The 19,346-nt window shown below is 39.4% G+C and overlaps 1 protein-coding gene across 1 annotated transcript; it reads left to right on the top strand.

The window, feature by feature from the left end:
- The first annotated feature begins 1,357 nt into the window (after window positions 1-1,357).
- LOC131748024 (thymosin beta-4-like) lies at window positions 1,358-1,492 on the top strand. The gene has a single exon (XM_059050133.2). The coding sequence runs from the start codon at window positions 1,358-1,360 to the stop codon at window positions 1,490-1,492; it is 135 nt and encodes a 44-aa protein (XP_058906116.2).
- The last annotated feature ends 17,854 nt before the right edge of the window (window positions 1,493-19,346 follow it).

Raw genomic sequence — 19,346 nt, 5'->3', positions numbered from 1 at the left:
AACATAAATTAGATAGATAGTGGGAAGCGGCTGCACAGCACAGGGAGATCAGCTTGGTGCTCTGTGACCACCTAGAGGGGTGGGATAGGAAGGGTGGGAGGGAGGGAGATGCAAGATAGAAGAGATATGGGGACATGTGTATATGTATAACTGATTCACTTTGTTATGTATATGTATAACTGATTCACTTTGTTATAAAGCAGAAACTAACACACCATTTTAAAGAAATTATACACCAATAAAGATGTTAAAAAAAAGAGAAGAAAAAAAACCACCTATAACAATGGAAACATTGCCATGATTTGAATTAACTCTTTCAATCGCTTCTCGGCCTTTTGGCTAAGATCAAGTGAATTAACTCTTTCATTCAACAAACATTAGTTGAACATCTGTGTGCTCATTGTTTTAGGTATCGGAAATACAAATATGAATAAGCTAGTCCCTGCCTCAAAGAGTTCACTCTTTTAAGGGACATCATGGGGTGGGTGGAATGACAGAAAATTTATATGTGTGATGGCGTGTAAAAGGTTTGAATAGGACTTTGCCAGGTGGACAAGGAAGAGAAGAGCTCCCAGGCAGAATGAATAGCAAGTGCAAGACAAGAAGATGTGAAATGACAAGATGTTTGGGGAACTTATAGGCAAATGGTGATGGGAGGGAAGGATGAGAATTGGCCAGAGATGATGTTGGAAAGGGACAAGAGCTAGATCACAAAAGGGCTTTGTATACCACTGATCACTAGAGAGGTGTGTTCTCTCGTTGGGCAAGGATGGTACATATAGCTTGGATGAAATATTCCTGAGCCATGTATTTCTTTTGATTCTCATTTCATGCTTACCAAATTGTTTTCTGACTTGGTCTTAGAGATACCATGATATCAGGAGAGGAATATTTAGAGCGGTGAGCAGAAATAAAATGGTAACTGGAAAAATAGAACACTGAAAATTTATAAATTAGAATAAAGAGTTCAGAAACAGACCCAAATCTCCTTGGAAATTAATTACATGATGCAAGTAGCATTTCAAACCAGTATAGAAAGGATGGACTTTTCAGGAAATGATGCTGGAACAATAGTTAGCCTTGGGCGGGGTGGGGGGGGGGGGCGGAAACTGATCCCTCCTCATTCCTTATACCAAATAAATTCCAGATGGATCAAAGATTTAAATATTAAAACAAAAAGATTAGAAGAAAATATAGGTAAACATTTCGTTAATCTGGAGGTGGGGAAGATATTTGAAACTATTGATATTATCCTAAACTCAGAAACAACAAAAAATGTATAGCTTCCTACTCAGCAGCAACCACCGCGCAGGCTGGACTTCGCTCGCTGGCAACTCGCTCTGCTTTCTCGGCAGCCATGTCTGCCAAACCTGATACGGCTGAGATAGAGAAATTCGATAAGTGGAAATTGAAGAAAACAGAAATGCAAGAGAAAAATCCGCTGCCTTCAAAAGAAACGATTGAACAGGAGAAGCAAGCAGGAGAGTCGTAATGAGGCATGTGCCACCAGTATGTACTGTACATTCCACAAGCATTGCCTTCTTATTTTACTTATTTTAGCTGTTTCATTTTGTAAGGTGAAAAGAGGTTGGATCAAGTTTAAATGACTGGGCTGCGTCTTTTCACATCAAAGAATGGACAACTACCGACAACGAAGGCTGCGCCTGCCTCTCCCATCCACCTGTCTGGCTGGCAAGGAAGGAAAAGAACTTGCTTTTTGGTGAAGGAGGAAGCTGGTTGGGACGACAGTGAAATCTAGAGTAAAAAGCAAGCCGGTCCACGGTGTCCTGTGGGCTGTAAAATGCAGTTTAATCGGAGTGCCATTTTTTTTTTTTGTTCAAATGATTTTAATTATTGGAATGCACGATTGTTTTAAATATACAAATAAAATGTTTTAAAACCTGAAAAAAATGTATAGCTTCCTAATAGCACATGAAAACTAAAATAAAAACAATGATCTGTGGGAAATATTTGTAACATTTATGATAAAGAGAAATTTTACTTAGTATATAAAGAGCTCTTTTAAATCCAGTAAGAAAAAGCCCAGCACCAGAATTAAAAAATGGCCAATGGATGTTGATTACCTGATTAGTCTCTCCATAATCAAATAACTTTGTCAAGTATTATAAATGTTTAAAAAATTCAACTAAAAATCCTCTAATACTTTATTTTTTTAAATCTCCTTTGTTTTTCTGGACCAAGACTATTTTCTCAAATACATATATCTGAATCTCTGTTCAGATGAATATTTTGCCGTCTTTATTTTGACTGCCCTTGTTTTCAAAATGTATACTTGAACTGCTTTTCAAATGTACATTTACCTTTTGAAATATGTTTACTTGTGAGCACAATGCCCTCCCTTTCCTGTGGATCCCAAAAGAATACATGAAAAGATATGGGGATAGATCTTCGTACTCATTTGAAAAGAAATGTAGAAGTGATGTGCTAAGATCTGAGAGTGCGATAGTTGCTGAATTCTGGTTGGTTTCACTCAATCCCTCTCATTTCTTCTTCCATGCTGATCCGTGACAAAAGCCATACTTCAAAATTTCCAAGGCTGTGGTTTTATTTCCTCAACATATATGAGAGAGTAATTCATTTAGAAAAAAATCCCAAATGGTCAATGGACACACAAAAAATGCTCAACCTCACTAGTAGTCAAAGGGATACAGATTAATACAACATTGAGATCGTTTTTATCTCTTAAATTGATAAAAATTGAGAAGACTGATAATTGTATTGACTTGGGGGTGGAGAAGCAGTTCCCTTCTCATTCCCTTCCATCCCAGAAGGCTCTACGCTCTATGGCCTTCTTCCCAGCTCTGCGTGCCTGAGGGGCAGATGTTGTGAGGACATGAAAGATCCTGTTATCCCTTTATTTAGAGTATTAGCTAGCTCCGCTCCTCTCCTTTGAGAGAGAGGCACTCTTCAAGACATTCTCCCTGAATGAATGTGATCCAACAGAATTTTCTGAATCTCCTCTACAGGGAAGAAGATGGCAGTTTTCTTTTTGATTTAAGAAAATAATAATTTGTTCAAGTTACTCTTTTCACCAGCACCCTACCACAAAAAAGAACCTCCTGCCAGTTTGATTAATGTGCAGTGGTTCTGTAGAGACTGAGCAAGTCTTTGTACCCTGACTGAACAAAGTTTCTAGACCTCCAGAAGTGAGGATCAGACCCTAGACTATTGTGATCCCACCAGGGCAATAGCCCCTATAAGAAATCAGCAAAACTCTCTTATCCATTCCTTCAGGAAGTATTTATTGCATACTGACCACATGCTATGCACTGTTACAGGCACTGGGAAATACGGCAATGAATAAAATACACAGAACAGACAAAAATGTCTGTCCTGAAGGAGATTACAATCTAGTATGCTTGATGGGTATTTCTGTTTATTCATTTACTCATTTGAGCATTCATTCAATAAATGTTTATTGAGCATATAATAGGTGCCAGACACCATATTGGATCAGTAGTTAAGTCTCGCATAATCAGAGTTAATGGCCCTAGGAATTTTTTTTAATTGAGATAAAATTCATCACTTTAATTATTTTAAAGTATACCATTTCAGTAGTTTTTAATATATCCACAGTGTTGTGCAACCATGACTATTGTCTAATTCCAGAATATTTTCATCACCTCAGAAAGAAACCTGGTACCCATTAATTAGTCATTTCCCATTCCTCTCTCCCATAAGCCACACTGGCAAACACTAGTCTGGTTCCTGTCTTTATGGATTTGCCTATTCTAGACATTTCATATAAATGGAATCATATATGACCTTTTGTGTCTGGCTTCTTTCACTCAGCGTAATGTTTTCAAGATTCACCCATGTTGCGGCATGTATCAGTACTTCATTCCCTTACATGGTTGAATAATATTCCATTATGTGGATATATCACATTGTGTTTATCCAGTTATCAGTCAATGTACATTTGAGTTGTTTCTACTTTTTGGCTATTATGAATAATGCTACTATGAAGGTTTGTTACAAGTTTTTGTGTGAATGTTTTCACTTCTCTTGGGCATATGCCTAGGAGGGGAGTTGATGGGTCATATGCTATCTCTATGTTTAACTGACTCAGGAACCACCAAACTGGTTTTCACAGCAGCTTCACTATTTTATATGGTCATCTGCAATGTATGAGGGATCCTATTTGTCCACATCCTCACCAACACTTGTTACTTTCTGTGTTTTATTTTTTTAATAAAAAAATAAATTGGTGTGAAGTGGTGTCTCATTGTGGTTTTGATTTTCATTTCCCTGATGACTAAAGATGTTGAGCATCTGTTCATATGCTACTTGGCCATTTGTATATCTTATTAGGATAAATGTCTATTCAAGTTCTTTGTCCATTTTTAAATTGTTTTTGTTGCAGTTGAGTTCTAAGAGTTCTTTATATATTCTGAATACAATACCATTATCAGATATATGATTTGCAAATATTTATCTCTCATTCTTTTTTTTTTTTTTTTTTTTAATGTTACGCGGGCCCCTCACTGCTGTGGCCTCTCCCGTTGCGGAGCACAGGCTCCGGACGCACAGGCTCAGCGGCCATGGCTCACGGGCCCAGCCACTCCACGGCATGTGGGATCTTCCCGGACCGGGGCACGAACCCGTGTCCCCTGCACCGGCAGGCGGACTCTCAACCACTGCGCCACCAGGGAAGCCCATATCTCTCATTCTTTAGGGTTTCTTTTCACTTTTTTTGCTGGTATTCTTTGAAGCATAAAGTTTTTAATTTTAATGAAGTCTAAACTATTTTTTTCTTTTGTTTCTTGTGCTTTTGGTGTCATATCTAAGAAAACATTGCTAATGAACATGATTTACTCCTATGTTTCCTTCTAAGAATTTTAAGATTTTTAGCTCTTATATTTGTCATTGATATATTTTGAGTTTATTTTTATATATGGTGTGAGTTAGGGGTCCAACTTCATTCTTTTGCAAATGTCTATCCAGTTGTTTCAGCACCAATTGATGAAGAGATTATTCTTTCCCCATTGAATGGTTTTGGTACCCTTGTTGAAAATCAATTGGCCAGAGATATGTGGGTTTATTTCTGTACTCTCAGTTCTGTCCCATTGGTCTGTATGTCTGTTCTTAAGCCAATACTACACTGTTTTTGATTACTGTAACTTCATAGTATTGAAACCAGGAAGTATGAGTCCTCCAACTTTGTCCTTTTCAAGATTGTTTCAGCTATTCAGGGTCCTTTGCAGTTCCATATGAACTTGAGGATGGGCCTTTCCATTTCTGCAAGAAAGGCCGTTGAAATTTTGATAGGGATTGCTTTGAATCTGCAGATCACTTTGGATAGTATTGCCATCTTAAACAATATTGCCTTCCAATCCATGAATATGGGGTGTCTTTCCATTTAGTTAGGTCTTCTTTAATTTTATCCAGCAATGTTTTGCAGTTTTCAGTACACAAGTCTTGGACCTCTTTGGTTTAATTTATTCTTAAGGATTTCATTATTTTGGATGCTATGGTAAATGCAAATGTTTTCTTAATTTTCTTTTTGTATTGTTCATTGCTAATGCATAGAAATATAATTGATTTTTGGATGTTGATCTTGTATTCTGCAAATTTGCTGCATTTACTTATTAGCCTAAGTAGATTTTTCTGTAGTCTTTGTAATTTTCTGTATACAGGATCATGTCATCTGTGAATAAATTTTTCTTTTTCCTTTCCAATTTGGATGACTTTTCTTTTTCTTTTTTTTTTAAACTGTAGCTTTTTCTAAAAAATAGATTTATTTACTTAATTTATTTTTGGCTGTGTTGAGTCTTCATTGCTGCATGTAGGCTTTCTCTAGTTGCGGCGAGTGGGGGCTGCTCTTCATTGCAGTGCGCAGGCTTCTCATCGCAGTAGCTTTTCTTGTTGCGGAGCATGGGCTCTAGGCTCGTGGGCTTCAGTAGCTGTAGCACACGGGCTCAGTAGTTGCGGCTGGCAGGCTCTAGAGTGCAGGCTCAGTAGTTGTGGCGCACAGGCTTAGTTGCTTCGTGGCATGTGGGATCTTCCCGGACCAGGGCTCGAACCCATGTCCCCTGCATTGGTGGGTGGATTCTTAACCACTGTGCCACCAGGGAAGTCCTGGATGCCTTTTCTTTTTCTTGCCAAATTGACCTGACTAGAACTTCCAGTACTATGTTGAATAGCAATGGAGAAGAGATATCTTTGTCTTGTTCCTGAATGTAGGAGGAAAGCTTTCAGTCTTTTACCACTGCATATGATGTCAGCTGTGAATTTTTTATAAATGCCCTTTATCAGGTTGAGAAATTTCCTTTATATTCTTAGTTTTCTGAGTGTTTTATCCTGAAAGAGTGTTAAATTTTGTAAATTTTTTTCTGCATCAGTTGAGATGATTGTGTAGACTTTTTCTTTCATTCTACTAATGTGGCGTATTACTACATTGATTGATTTTCTTATGTTGAACTACCCTTGCACTTGTGGGATAAATCTCACCTGGTCATGGTTTATAATCATTTGGATACACTGCAGAATCCGGTCTGATAGTATTTTCTGGAGGATTTTTACATTTATATTCATAAAGGATATTGGTCTGTAAATTTCCTTTCTTGTGATGGCTCTGTCTGGCTTTGGTGTTAGGGTAATGCTAGCCTCAAGAATTAGAAAGTATTCTCTCTAATTCTATTTTTTGGGGAGAGTTTGAGAAGGGTTGGTGTTAATTATTTTTTAAATGTTGGGTAAGATTCACCAGTATTGACATCTGGTCCTGGGCTTTTCTTTATTGGAAGGTTTTTTTTTTTTCCCCTTGTTTTTGTTTGTTTGTTTTTTAGGCCATGCTGCAGCATGTGGGATCTTAGTTCCCTGACCAGGTATCGAACCCGCACCCCCTGCATTGGAAGCACAGAGTCTTACCCACTGGACTGCCAGGGAAGTCCCTGGAAGTTTTTTGATTACTGATAACATTTCTTTACTTGTTATAGATCTGTTCAAATTTTCTATGTCTTCTCAAGTCAGTTTCAGTAATTTTTATCTTGCTTATTTTTAAAAAGTGTTATTTTTTAATTAATTTATTTATTTTTGGCTGAGTTGGGTCTTCATTGCTGCATGCAGGCTTTCTCTAGTTGTGGTGAGCAGGGACTACTCTTCATTGCAGTGTGTGGGCTTCTCATTGCGGTGGCCTCTCTTGTTGCAGAGCACAGTCTCTAGGTGCACGGGCTTCAGTAGTTGTGGCACGTGGGTTCAGTAGTTGTGGCTCACAGGCTTAGTTGCTTCACAGCATGTGGGATCTTCCTGGACCAGGCATCAAACCTGTGTCCCCTGCCTTGGCAGGTGGATTCTTTTTTTTTTTTTTTTTTGTGGTATGTGGGCCTCTCACTGTCGTGGCCTCCCCCATTGCAGAGCACAGGCTCCGGATGCACAGGCTCAGTGGCCATGGCTCACGGGCCCAGCCGCTCTGCAGCATGTGGGATCTTCCCAGACCGGGGTACAAACCTGTGTCCCCTGCATCAGCAGGCAGATTCTCAACCACTGTGCCACCAGGGAAGCCCAGCAGGTGGATTCTTAACCACTGTGCCACCAGGGAAGTCCCTTTTAAAAGTGTTTTCAACATATGCATGAAATCTACTTTTCATTTCTGATCTTGTCTTCCTTATTTATGTCTTCTTCCTTTTTTCCTTGAATAATCTCACCAAAATTTTGCCAATTTTATTTATCTCAAAAAATTTGGATTTGTTGATTTTTTCTATTTTATGTATAGTTTCTATGTCACTAGTCTCTATTTTTTTTGTTGTTCTCTTTCTTCTGCACTTTGGTTTTTGTTTTAATTCATTGATTTTCATCCTTGTATATATATACATGGATATATACATACATATATAGGCTGGGCTATATCAAATTGTCTTTTGTATAGGAAAATGATGATCAAATATTGGCAATTTAATGTGATTCATTCTAATAGTTAAGGCTAAAAAGGTTTGTTGTAAGCAATATTTCCCACAAGTTAAAAAAATGATATTACAAAGTTATTTATTGTTTATGAGTGCATTTATTGGTGGTAAAAGTGCAAGTCATACATGGGAAATATACATACCAATTTCAGAGTAGTAGTTACCTCTGGGAAGGAAAGGAGGTAAAGGGATATATGTGTAATATTTTATTTCTTACAAAGAAAACTTTAAACTATAAATAAAGATGTAAAGCAAATAAGGTAAATTATCAATATCTGTTTAATTTTGTTGGTGGGACAATCCCACAAGATTTGATACTTAGAATTTTTGTTATCATTCAGTTCAATATATTTTCTTATTTTAATATAATTTATGATTTCTTTCTTCCTTTTTTAACCTTTGAGTTGTTTGGAAGTCTATTTTCAAATTCCTAAGCATATGGACATTTTCTAGTTATCTTTGTGTGTATGTGTAAATAAAGAGAAAGAGCGAGAGTTGTGGTAATACATCTACATTTGAGGAATCTGGGTGAAAGGTATATGGGAATTCTTTTTTAGCATTCTTGCAACTTTCTTATGTCTGAAATTATGTCAAAATAAAATGTTTCAAAAATCTAAAACAAAAAGATTTGCCTTTTCTAGAGACTCATGTTTAAAATGAATTTTGCTTCACATAATATTAATCCTAAAAACCTTGTATTTTAAGCTTTCTCCTTTTAGCTCTTCCTTTTATAATACATTAAACAAGTTGCTATGCTAAAAAATTCCATTACTCATATTTGATATACACTATACCTCATGATTATATCCAATTATGGCATATTGGGTTCTGTTAGTGAAATTAGCCTGTGTTTTTCTTATTGGGATAAATGTATCATGTTACTAAATATTATTATTTAATTTTCACAAATCTCCATAAGAATTATTAATATCATTTATATAGTCAATATTCACTTACACTTACCTATGTACTCATACATATATATATATTTGATCATCATTTCTTTCTAAATCTCAGGTTTTATATCTGGAATAATTTTCCTTCTGCCTGAGGTATGTCTTTTAGAATTTCCTTTAGTGTGAGTCTCTTGCTAGCAAGCTCTCTTAGGTTTTGCTTGTCGAGAAATGTCTTTATTTCATCTCAAAATTTAAACTTGGAATTACCAAAAAGTACATGTAAAAAATGAACAGTGTCATCATTACTTTCTTATTGTTTCCTTTTTCACTCAGTATCAAATTTTGCTTTATTTTATTGTTGTTCTTGTTTGTATAGTTTTTTCCTTTAATTTTGAAAACTGTCAGTCCTACGGAGAAATTGACAGCCTATATACTCTTTACCTGGATTCACTAACTGTTAATGTTTTGCTACATTTTCTTTCTTCTTCTCATTTTCTCCCCCTTTTTCTCTTCCTCTCCTCTTCTTCCTCTCTCCTTCTTTTTCTTCCTCTTCTTTTTCTCTTTCTTGTTAGCACTAACCCAATTAAGAGTACATTGCAGATATTATGACACTTCACCCCTAATTCTTCAGCATGTATCTCTTGAGAACATAGACATTCTCCTGTATAACCACAAAATAATTATTACAGGGCTTCCCTGGTGGCGCAGTGGTTGAGAATCCGCCTGCCAATGCAGTGGACACGGGTTCGTGCCCCGGTGCGCGAGGATCCCACATGCCGCAGAGCGGCTGGGCCCGTGAGCCATGGCCGCTGAGCCTGCGCGTCCAGAGCCTGTGCTCCGCAATGGGAGAGGCCACAACAGTGAGAGGCCTGCGTACCCCAAAAGAAAAAAAATACAGGATGGTAATGTTAATACAATATTATTACCAAATATTAAGTCCACATTTGCATTTCCCCAATTATTCCAATAATGTCCTTTACACATTTTTTAAAAATCCATGAACCACCCCAGGACCATCGTACATTTAGTTGTCCTGTCTGTGATGTGTGAAGAAGTATCTTTCTTTATGATTATTCTGCTTGGGAATCATCGGGTTTCTTTAATCTGTTTATTGCTGTCCTTCATAGGTTCTGGAAAATTCTCAGTCATTACTTTCCTGTATATTGTCTTGTCCAATCTTTCTCTCCTCTCTCTCTGGAACTCTTATGAAATACAGTAAATCCTCATTATTTGTGGATTCCATACTTGCAAATTCACCTACTTGCCAAAATTTATTTGTCACGGCAAATTTAATACTTTGTAGTGTTTTGCGGGCATTCCTGGACATGCGCAGAGTGGCAAAAAATTTGAGTCACTTGATGTGCATGTTCCCAGCTGAGGTCAAACAAGGTGATTCTCTGCCTTCTTGTTTCAGCTCTCCTGCTATAAACAGGTGTCCTTTTTGCAGCCTATTTAGTATCATGTTTTTTGAACTTTGTTTAAAATGCAATGTTGATTTTGTTGGTTATTTCTACTGGTTCTTGCTCTTGGAGTCTAGTTTCTTTGTGTGCTTGGCCATCTTGGACTGTGTGTTGTTCATTGTATTTAATTTTTTTGTAAGAATAATTTGAGACCAAGAGTAAAGGTGTTTTCTGTTGGTAGGAATATAAGTTGATGCAGCCACTATGGAAAACAGTATGGAGGTTCCTTAAAATACTAAATATAGACCCACCGTATGATCCAGTGATCCCACTCCTGGTCATATTATCCAAAGAAAACTCTAATTTGAAAAGATACATGCACCCCAATGTTCATTGCAGCACTATTCACAATAGCCAAGGCATGGAAGCAACCTAAATGTCCATCAACAGATGAATGGATAAAGATGTGGCCTATATATATTTATATATATATATACACACACACACACACACACACAGAGATATATATATATATAATGGAGTACTACTCAGCCATAAAAAAGAATGAAATAATACCATTTGCAGCAACATGGATAGACCTAGAGATTATCATATTAAGTGAAGTAAGTCCGAAAGAGAAAGACAAATACCATATGATATCACCTGTACGTGGAATCTAAAATATGACACAGATGAACTTATTTACAAAACAGAAACAGACTCACAGATATAAAAAACTATGGTTACCAAAGGAGAAAGGCAGTGGAGGAGGAGTAAATTAGGAGTTTGGGATTGGCAGATACGAACAGCTAAATATAAAATAAACAGCAAGGTCCTACTGTATAGCACAGGGAACTATATTCAATATACTGTAATAAACCATAATGGAAAGGAATATGAAAAAGAATATATATATATACACATATATATGCATATATATGTATATATATATACTATATATACATATATATGTATATATATACGTATATATATACATATATACGTATATATATACATATATATACGTATATATGTATACATATGTATATATATATACAATATATATATACATATATATTGTATATATAACTGAGTCACTTTGCTGTACACCAGAAACTAACACAACATTGTAAATCAACTTTACTTCAATTAAAAAAAAAAAAGAGTAGGGCTTCCCTGGTGGCGCAGTGGTTGAGAGTCCGCCTGCCGATGCAGGGGACGCGGGTTCGTGCCCCGGTCCGGGAGGATCCCACATGCCGCGGAGTGGCTGGGCCCGTGGGCCATGGCCACTGAGCCTGCGCGTCCGGAGCCTGTGCTCCGCAACGGGAGAGGCCACTACAGTGAGAGGCCTGCGTACTGCAAAAAAAAAAAAAAAAAAAAAAAAAAAAAAAAAAAAAAAAAAGAGTAAAGGTGTCTTCCTCCGAAGAGGATATGGATTTGTTTCTGTTAGGCACTTGGGGGTACCAGCAATATGGGACTGCCTTAAGTCTAGTTCAAGGACTGAAGTTCTCAGAATGACCCAGAGAGTCAGATTTGGGCTGTATCCTATGTAAGGACTGTCCCAATTCTGGTTCACCACTTCCCTGAGGGTGTAGCATTTTGGGGTCCAAGCTTATTGTGGGGAGAGTCTCCTGTTTGTGAGGGCTCTGGGCTTTGACTTCTGTCCTGCTGCCACTTGTTCTGTGAGTTTCCAATGTGAAAATTTGAAATTTTTGGAATTGTCAAAAACCCCCAGGGAAAAAGTTCCTTTTGTTCTTATTCACCTCTCTGGCGAATATTTTCCCTTTACTTTTGGTCTGGTAGTTCCACACTGTCTTGTTGGGTCTTTTATGCTTTTAAGATGGTGATTTTTATATTTTTATCCAGGGTTTTCGGTTGTTTTCAGTAGGAGGGTTGTCCAAATAATGTAGCCCTCAATGACCAGAATTAGGAAGCTAGCATTTAATTCCATCCCATTTTATTTTCTATCTCTTCTGCAAGGTGAGAGCCATTCCTGTCTGTTCTTTCAGGCTCAATTCCTCATCTCCTGTATGTGAAGATATATTTCCACAAGAATAAGCAGTAGTTATAAGGCAAAGGACAGTTCTTCAGGGCAACAAAACAAAACGAAACAAAAACCTGCAGAAACATAAGGTAACTCTAGTTCAACTACACCCAACGATTTTTGCAACACTTTACATTACCAAAAAGAACTCAGTTCATCAGTCTAAAAACATCTTCATTCAGGTTGCTTCATAGTTTCCTTCAAGAACAAAGCATCTGGGGCTTCCTTGGTGGCGCAGCGGTTAAGAATCCGCCTGCCAATGCGGTGAGAAGCCCACGCACCGCAATGAAGAGTGGCTCCCGTTCGCCTCAACTGGAGACAGCCCGCGCGCAGCAACACAGACCCAACGCAGCCAAAAAACAAAACGCAACAAACAAACAAAAAGTATCATTATTTGCTTTGCATGTATGGAACTGAAGGGCCCATTCAAGGGTTCTCCCCAACCTCTCCCCAGGAAGGAACAGTTTGAACTAAAGATGGCTTCACATTTCTAGTTTCCGAGCTCTGTGCTTGTTTTCTGTAAATAACAACCTTCTCAACTTTTATGCACCAATATTTTCCCCAAATTCCTAGGCCTCACAATTCATTCTAGGCACCTTGCTAACTTTCCATCATAACAGGCAGAGTCCAACTGACTCTTTCCTCCATTGTTCATGTTCCCAACCTTGGATAGTTTAAATGGAACAAAAGTTGGTAACCTGCAATGCTGCCTTTCATAAAAGCTGCCTATTGCCGAATAGGTCTTGCCAACACATTTGTTTATAAAAAACAGGCACCTGTGTGGCAATATTTTATTCCAATGATGCTATTTCCATTCTACCAGTACATGCCAGAAATGCAATTGTTTTGGTTAACTGCCCTTAGTACAATGGAGTCAACTGTTTAGCTTTACATGTTTTGGTTTTGTGTTTTGGCTGGCTAAGAAGCCCAAGCTGAGGCGTTTACTGAATAGGAAGAATAATGAATATGGAAGAAGATGAATAAGAAAGAGGGTCATACTTGAAGGGGCTCTCTATTGGTTTTTAAATTTGAAAATTAGTGCTAACTGTCTAGCAAGTTTTCATTCATTATTTGATATAAGTACAGGATATTTCAAAGAAGCATCTTAAAATATTGAGTTTTAGAACAATTCATTGTTTTGTTGTTTTTTTTTTTGCGGTACGCGGGCCTCTCACCGCTGTGGCCTCTCTCTTTGCGGAGCACAGGCTCCGGACGCGCAGGCTCAGCGGCCATGGCTCACGGGCCCAGCCGCTCCGCGGCACGTGGGATCTTCCTGGACCGGGGCACGAACCCGTGTCCCCTGCATCGGCAGGCGGACTCTCAACCACTGCGCCGCCAGGGAAGCCCTAGAACAATTCGTTTTAACACGAGGAATTTTGTATAGTGGGTAGAGATGGGAAATGGAGGGAGAGTGTCTCTGTGTAATAGAAAATCCATCAGAAAAAAAGGATGAGGGGAGGGAGGGAGTCAGCTGCTTCTTAGGCCAAGGAGAAGAATGGACAATTTGGTTAAAGCTGGCCACCTGCCTCCTCCTGTCCCTCCAAGTCTGTAGGGACATTAGTTGAGTATATTCTAGGTTATGACATGGTAACAAATAACTCCCAATGTTAGTGCCTTAATGCAACAAAGATGTATTTGTCTCTCATATCCAATGTAGGTCTGAGGGACTTCCTAGTGCAACTGTACCTCTGTGTGGTAACTATTCCCTCCAGACTGATGGGGACTTTGCCATCCGTTAATCGTACCCTCTTAAACATCTGGTTGTTTTAACCTTAGTTGATGTAACATTGGAAGAAAGAGAGTTTGAGGATCTCGCACAAGCAATGAAATACTCTGTTCCAGAAGTGATACATGCCACTTCAGCCTGTAAGCCACTGGCCAAACTTGTCATATGGCCCTGACCAAGTTCATGATGGATGGAGAAGTGTAATCTCCTATGTGCTTGGAAGGAGAGGAGAATCAGACATCAATGAGCGTGAGAAGTCTGTACCACAGAGGCGCACAACTGAGGCTCTTTCCCTGTCTTGCAAGTTATTGTGTCATAAAACATAAGTGGAAATGTATGGTTCTTAGCCACAAAATACAAGCCTGTCAGATGTATGGCTGTGGCACACGGTGTAGAGGAAGGAGCCATTTGTTTTTAGAAAAACTCACTCCCACTCCTACTGCCATTAGGATAAAGTCCAAGTTCTGATTTCATGGTTTGCAAGGCTCTCCACTACCTTGTTAAAAAGAAAAGCTCCAGGCCCAAAATAGCGCCACTTTTGCTAAGGCCTATGATACCAAACCTAGATTTAATGCCTAACATAATTGCAATTTTGACATTCACTGCAAATGTAATCTTCATCACCCAGCCTGGAACTTTCTGGTCAGCACTGACAAGGTCATTCGTCATGTGGGCTCTCTCCATCCCCTGGAGAAAAGACAGTTTATTTGTCTTCCTCACCAGGATATGAGCTCCATAGGGCAGAGACCACCACGTCTGTCTTGTCCAATGCCTAGCACATGGCTTAGCAACTAATGGGTGTTCATAAACATTTGTGAATGAATTACTAGGTAAAGGAATGAATGAATGTCAGACATTCTGTAACTCCTGATGTCAGGATTCTCCCGGTACCTCAGCCTCCAAAGAAATTGCTGAATTTTCCTGGGAAGGAACGCCCACCGATTTTCTTGTTTAATTTGACCCATACATGCAGCACAATCTTCCAGGTATGCACAGGGCAAAGCAGCCAAGTTCAGGGCTTGGAGGATGAGGCAATAGGGCAGTGGTGGTGCTTGTGTTCCTGGTAGGTTAGTAGTACTGCCTGTGTAGATGAAGGCTGTTTTTTCATACTTGTAATTACAAAATTTTTTAGACAATTTCAACACAATGTAATAAATGTTATCATAAAGATGTGCAGGAATCACTTTCTAGTGACTAGTTATTCATTTACACTAGTATAGTTATTCATTTACACTACCTACAGCATTTCCTCTTCAGTTTTGGGTCCTCAGTGTCATGGCCATTGCCTCTTGCATCACAGAGATTTTTTTAAATTAAAGTGTAATTAACCTATGACACTATGTTAGTTCTAGGTGCATAACATAGTGATTCCTAAAATTTTTCTTAATATCACATCTGTCTCTCTCAAGTGGAATGCCAATTCCATGAGGACTGGTGCCAAGTTTTCTACTAATTTTGGAGGCCTTCAACTTTGCTGGTCCAGTGCTTACCAGTAGATAAAGCAGCAGCCCCAGGGGCTGATTGAAAGTTTGTATGCAGGGAGATTGATTGAATGCTTTGTTTAGCTCACCTTGCCAGAGGTAGCAAAGTTTGGCTGTTGTGATTGGCTGGTTGGTTGCTGATGATTTTGAGGCTCACTGGCAAAGATAACTGGATGAGAAGCGTGCTCTCGCCCTTGTTTTATAGTGGTGTGGGGTGTCCTCTTGAGTGCAGGCATGGCCATATGCTAATACTGGGTTATTGTTATAACAACTTTGCTGTGGGAATAAAGTTTCTCCCCAGGTCTTTGTTATTCATTTTGATGTGTAAACATGTCAACTACAGAGTCTCCTTGGAAAATCCCACCAGCCACTTCTGAAAAGGAAAAGGGGCGCTTTACATCTGGAGGAAGAGATTACTCTTGTCATACCCTCTGTATAATGAATGTCACAGTTTTGATTTCACTGTGCCTTTTAGTCTTCTCCTGGAGTTTAACTAACCATGAACCCTTTACAACTCACCCCAGAGAACCACCTATGGATTCATTTATATGTTATGTCCTAGAAACACTGAGCTAGGCAAGGTACAGTAAAAATTCAAAGGTTCGTGATAAGAATTAACCTAAGTTTCAACACAAGGGTTGCAGAATTCTTTAGTAAATGATCTCTAAATAAACATTTACCTGTGTTAAAAAAGATCAAAGTTTTAAGGAGATTCTAAGCTGGATCCTTTTGTAAACTAGATAATTCATGTACTGTGAATAAGTAACCCATACTTGATCAGGTTTAATAATTTGCATTTTTCATATTGGATTCTTCTAAGGTCAGGTACAATAATCCTGAGAAAGTACTTACTCATGTAATTATTCTTGGTAAGTTCTAACCACCCACTTTCCAATCTGTACAGTTGTAAACCAGTGTTGTAGACATTAGTGCTATCAACCCACTTTTTTGGGTTCTCTGTGGCACATGGTAGGATTTCACTTCTTGGCCTCCTTGGGGTTGGGTGGGGCTATGTAGGTTGTGAGTAGTTACTCTGGACTGAATGTTTGTGTCCGCTCAAAATTCATATATTGAAGCCTTAATCCTTTATCCCCATTGTGACGGTATTAGGAGGTAGGCCTTTGGGTGGTAATTAGGTCATGAAAGCAGAGCCCTTATAGGAAGAGATGTGAAAAAAATTAAAAACGAGTAAAGTAATGAATAACAAAGAAAGAAGAAGAAAAGAGACACAAGAGAGATGCTCTCTCTCCCTCCCATATGAGGACACAGTGAGAAGGAGACCATCTGCAAGCCAGGAAGAGAATTCTCATCAGGAACCAAATCAGGTGGCACCTTGATCTTGGACTTCCCAGCCTCTAGAACTGTGAGAAATAAATCTCTGTTAAGCCACCCAGTCTATGGTTGTCTGTTATAGCAGCCCAAGCTGAATAAGACAGTGGTCATGATATGTCATTTCTAGACCAGAGCACTTAGTTACAAATGGTAGGACTCTGGAGCTTTCTCTTTCCATCACGCTGGGTCCATAAGCAATCTTAACGAGCAGAGAGCCCTGCCAACTCATGACAGACATAAAGCATGAGTGAGAAATAAATATTTGTTATTTGAAGCCACTGAGATTTGAGGGCTGTTACCCTAGCAGATCCTAGCTTATCCTAATTGATAAACACAGGTGTAGCAAGGGCCTTGCTACCATACAGAGGAGAAATCGGGGATGTTAATCCGAAAGTCTGTTATGCTAGAGGAGCCATGTGTCCATCTGTAATTTCCCTCTCAGGCTATTTGGTGGCTTCACCTAATAATTAAGCCAGGTAGGACTGGTGCCCTCTCAGCCCTATAACAATTGGAATCCTGGAAGGTAATCTGTAAGCTGATACAACTCCCTTCCAGAAACCCTCCAATCCTGTCTCTTCCAGACCAGAGGCATACTGAACTACACTGTAGGTCTTGTAAAACAAAAATTCAACGGCTATCTGAGTCATGATTCCTTCAGTGACTATTCTTTTGCTAACAGATCCTGTACCCTTAGTCAAGAGGTGACCACCTGACCTGAAGCAGACTAATCAGAATCCTTCCCCAGAATTTTTCATACTAATATAGGACATGAGCTGTAAAGATATAAGCCAAGATGTGTTTAAAGCCTTCTTCCCTACCTTGTGTAGAAAATCTGACAGCCGGAGGTAGAAAAGTAAACATTCCAAGAGAAGCAGCCATGAGAAATAGAGAAATGGAGATCTAGAGATAGTGAGAGAGAGCCAGCTAATGGTATTTGTGTCCCTTCAGCCACTCGTCACTGAGGTCAGCTCCACCCCTGCCATTTATACATTTTTGGTTCTTGAGTCAATAAAGGTACTCCCCCACCCCCATTGCTTATTTGGCTGAGGCTAGTTTGAGTTGAACTTCTACCACTTACAATTAACTGAGTCCTGACTAATGAAGTGGTTTAAGCAACTCTCCCTCTTCTGACTCTTATTTTAATGTGACTTTATGTTGGTGTTTCCCAACTCTTTTACATCACAACACAAATGGAAAGTGATTACTTTTTTTTTTTTTTTTGCGGTGCGAGGGCCTCTCACCGCTGTGGCTTTTCCCGTTGCGGAGCACAGGCTCCGGACGCGCAGGCGCAGCGGCCATGGCTCACGGGCCCAGCCGCTCCGCGGCACGTGGGATCCTCCCAGACCGGGGCACGAACCCGCGTCCCCTGCATCGGCAGGCGGACTCTCAACCACTGCGCCACCAGGGAAGCCCCGAAAGTGATTACATTTGTATGGCACCTGCGGGTAAGCTGGAGGGGATTTGTGGGTGTCTATATGGGACAACATTCATTACTTGTTTGTATCCTTCAATTACGGTAAGAAAAATGAATAGAAAATATTCAAGAAGATATTAAATATTTATGTCAAACTTATAAGTAAAATATTTTCAAAAATGTTTCATGAAAAACTTGAGGTTGCTTCCTTCAATATAACATTTTACATCTGGTGTTGTGCTTGAAATGATTATGTACAATTCCCTATCAAGATTTTAGCGGATTTTAGCGATGACTCTTTGAATTCTTCCAGGTCACCACTGACAAGGAGTTTTGTCCCCACAAGTAGGTGATAAAGACAGTTTAAACTGTTTTACAGTCATTCCAAAGTTTACAACAGTTGAAATTATCTTTAGAGTCTAACAGCTTTTCATTTTCTTTCATTGATAAATACTGTGATGAAATATCTTCTGATGACACAAATGGATTTCAATTCCAATCGAACCTTTTCATGTCAAGTTGCAGCACACACATGCAGTCGCATGTGGCTAGCTTGAATGCAAGGAAAAGGGTGTATCAAACAGATGTTAAGTATGTGGCATGTGAAGATATGGATTTGAGTCTGGTACCTGGAGCTGTGCCACCCAGCAGCTCCCCTCCTCACTTTCTCCCCTAACCTCCTTCAAATCGCTGTCCTGGTGGTGCAGCTGGTGGTGACTGGCCTGGGGGCTCTGGCTCCCCCAAGCCCTGTGTCACTGCTCCAAACCCTGAGAAGATAAAAAATCCTTTGCCCACTTCTCACCCATTGGCAACACCCAGTGTGCCAAGGCCCGTCAGTCGGGAAGCTCTGCTTTATCTTTCACAAGAACTACACAAGAGGACGGGAGGAAGTCTCACCATTTTAGGCCTTCAGAAGAGGGGTGTCCCCTTGCAGTGTCTCTCTCAAGTCCCCGCAGTACTTGCTCTGAAGTCCCTCCAGCATTCGAACCGTCTTCCTTGAGAAACTTAACTCATCTCCTCCAGAGAAAGAGTTGCAGAGGGTTCTGGTTTCTTCATCTGAATGCAGATGGAGGCTTTTGCTACTACTTCGGCTTGACAGGCTCTGAGGCTGAGGCCTACAGGAGGCGTGAC

The sequence above is a fragment of the Kogia breviceps genome, chromosome X, assembly GCF_026419965.1.
Source record: "Kogia breviceps isolate mKogBre1 chromosome X, mKogBre1 haplotype 1, whole genome shotgun sequence".
In the NCBI taxonomy this organism is placed as follows: Eukaryota; Metazoa; Chordata; class Mammalia; order Artiodactyla; family Physeteridae; genus Kogia; species Kogia breviceps.
Note: the sequence above shows the minus strand (reverse complement) of the source record. Positions and strands in the feature narration are given on the sequence as shown.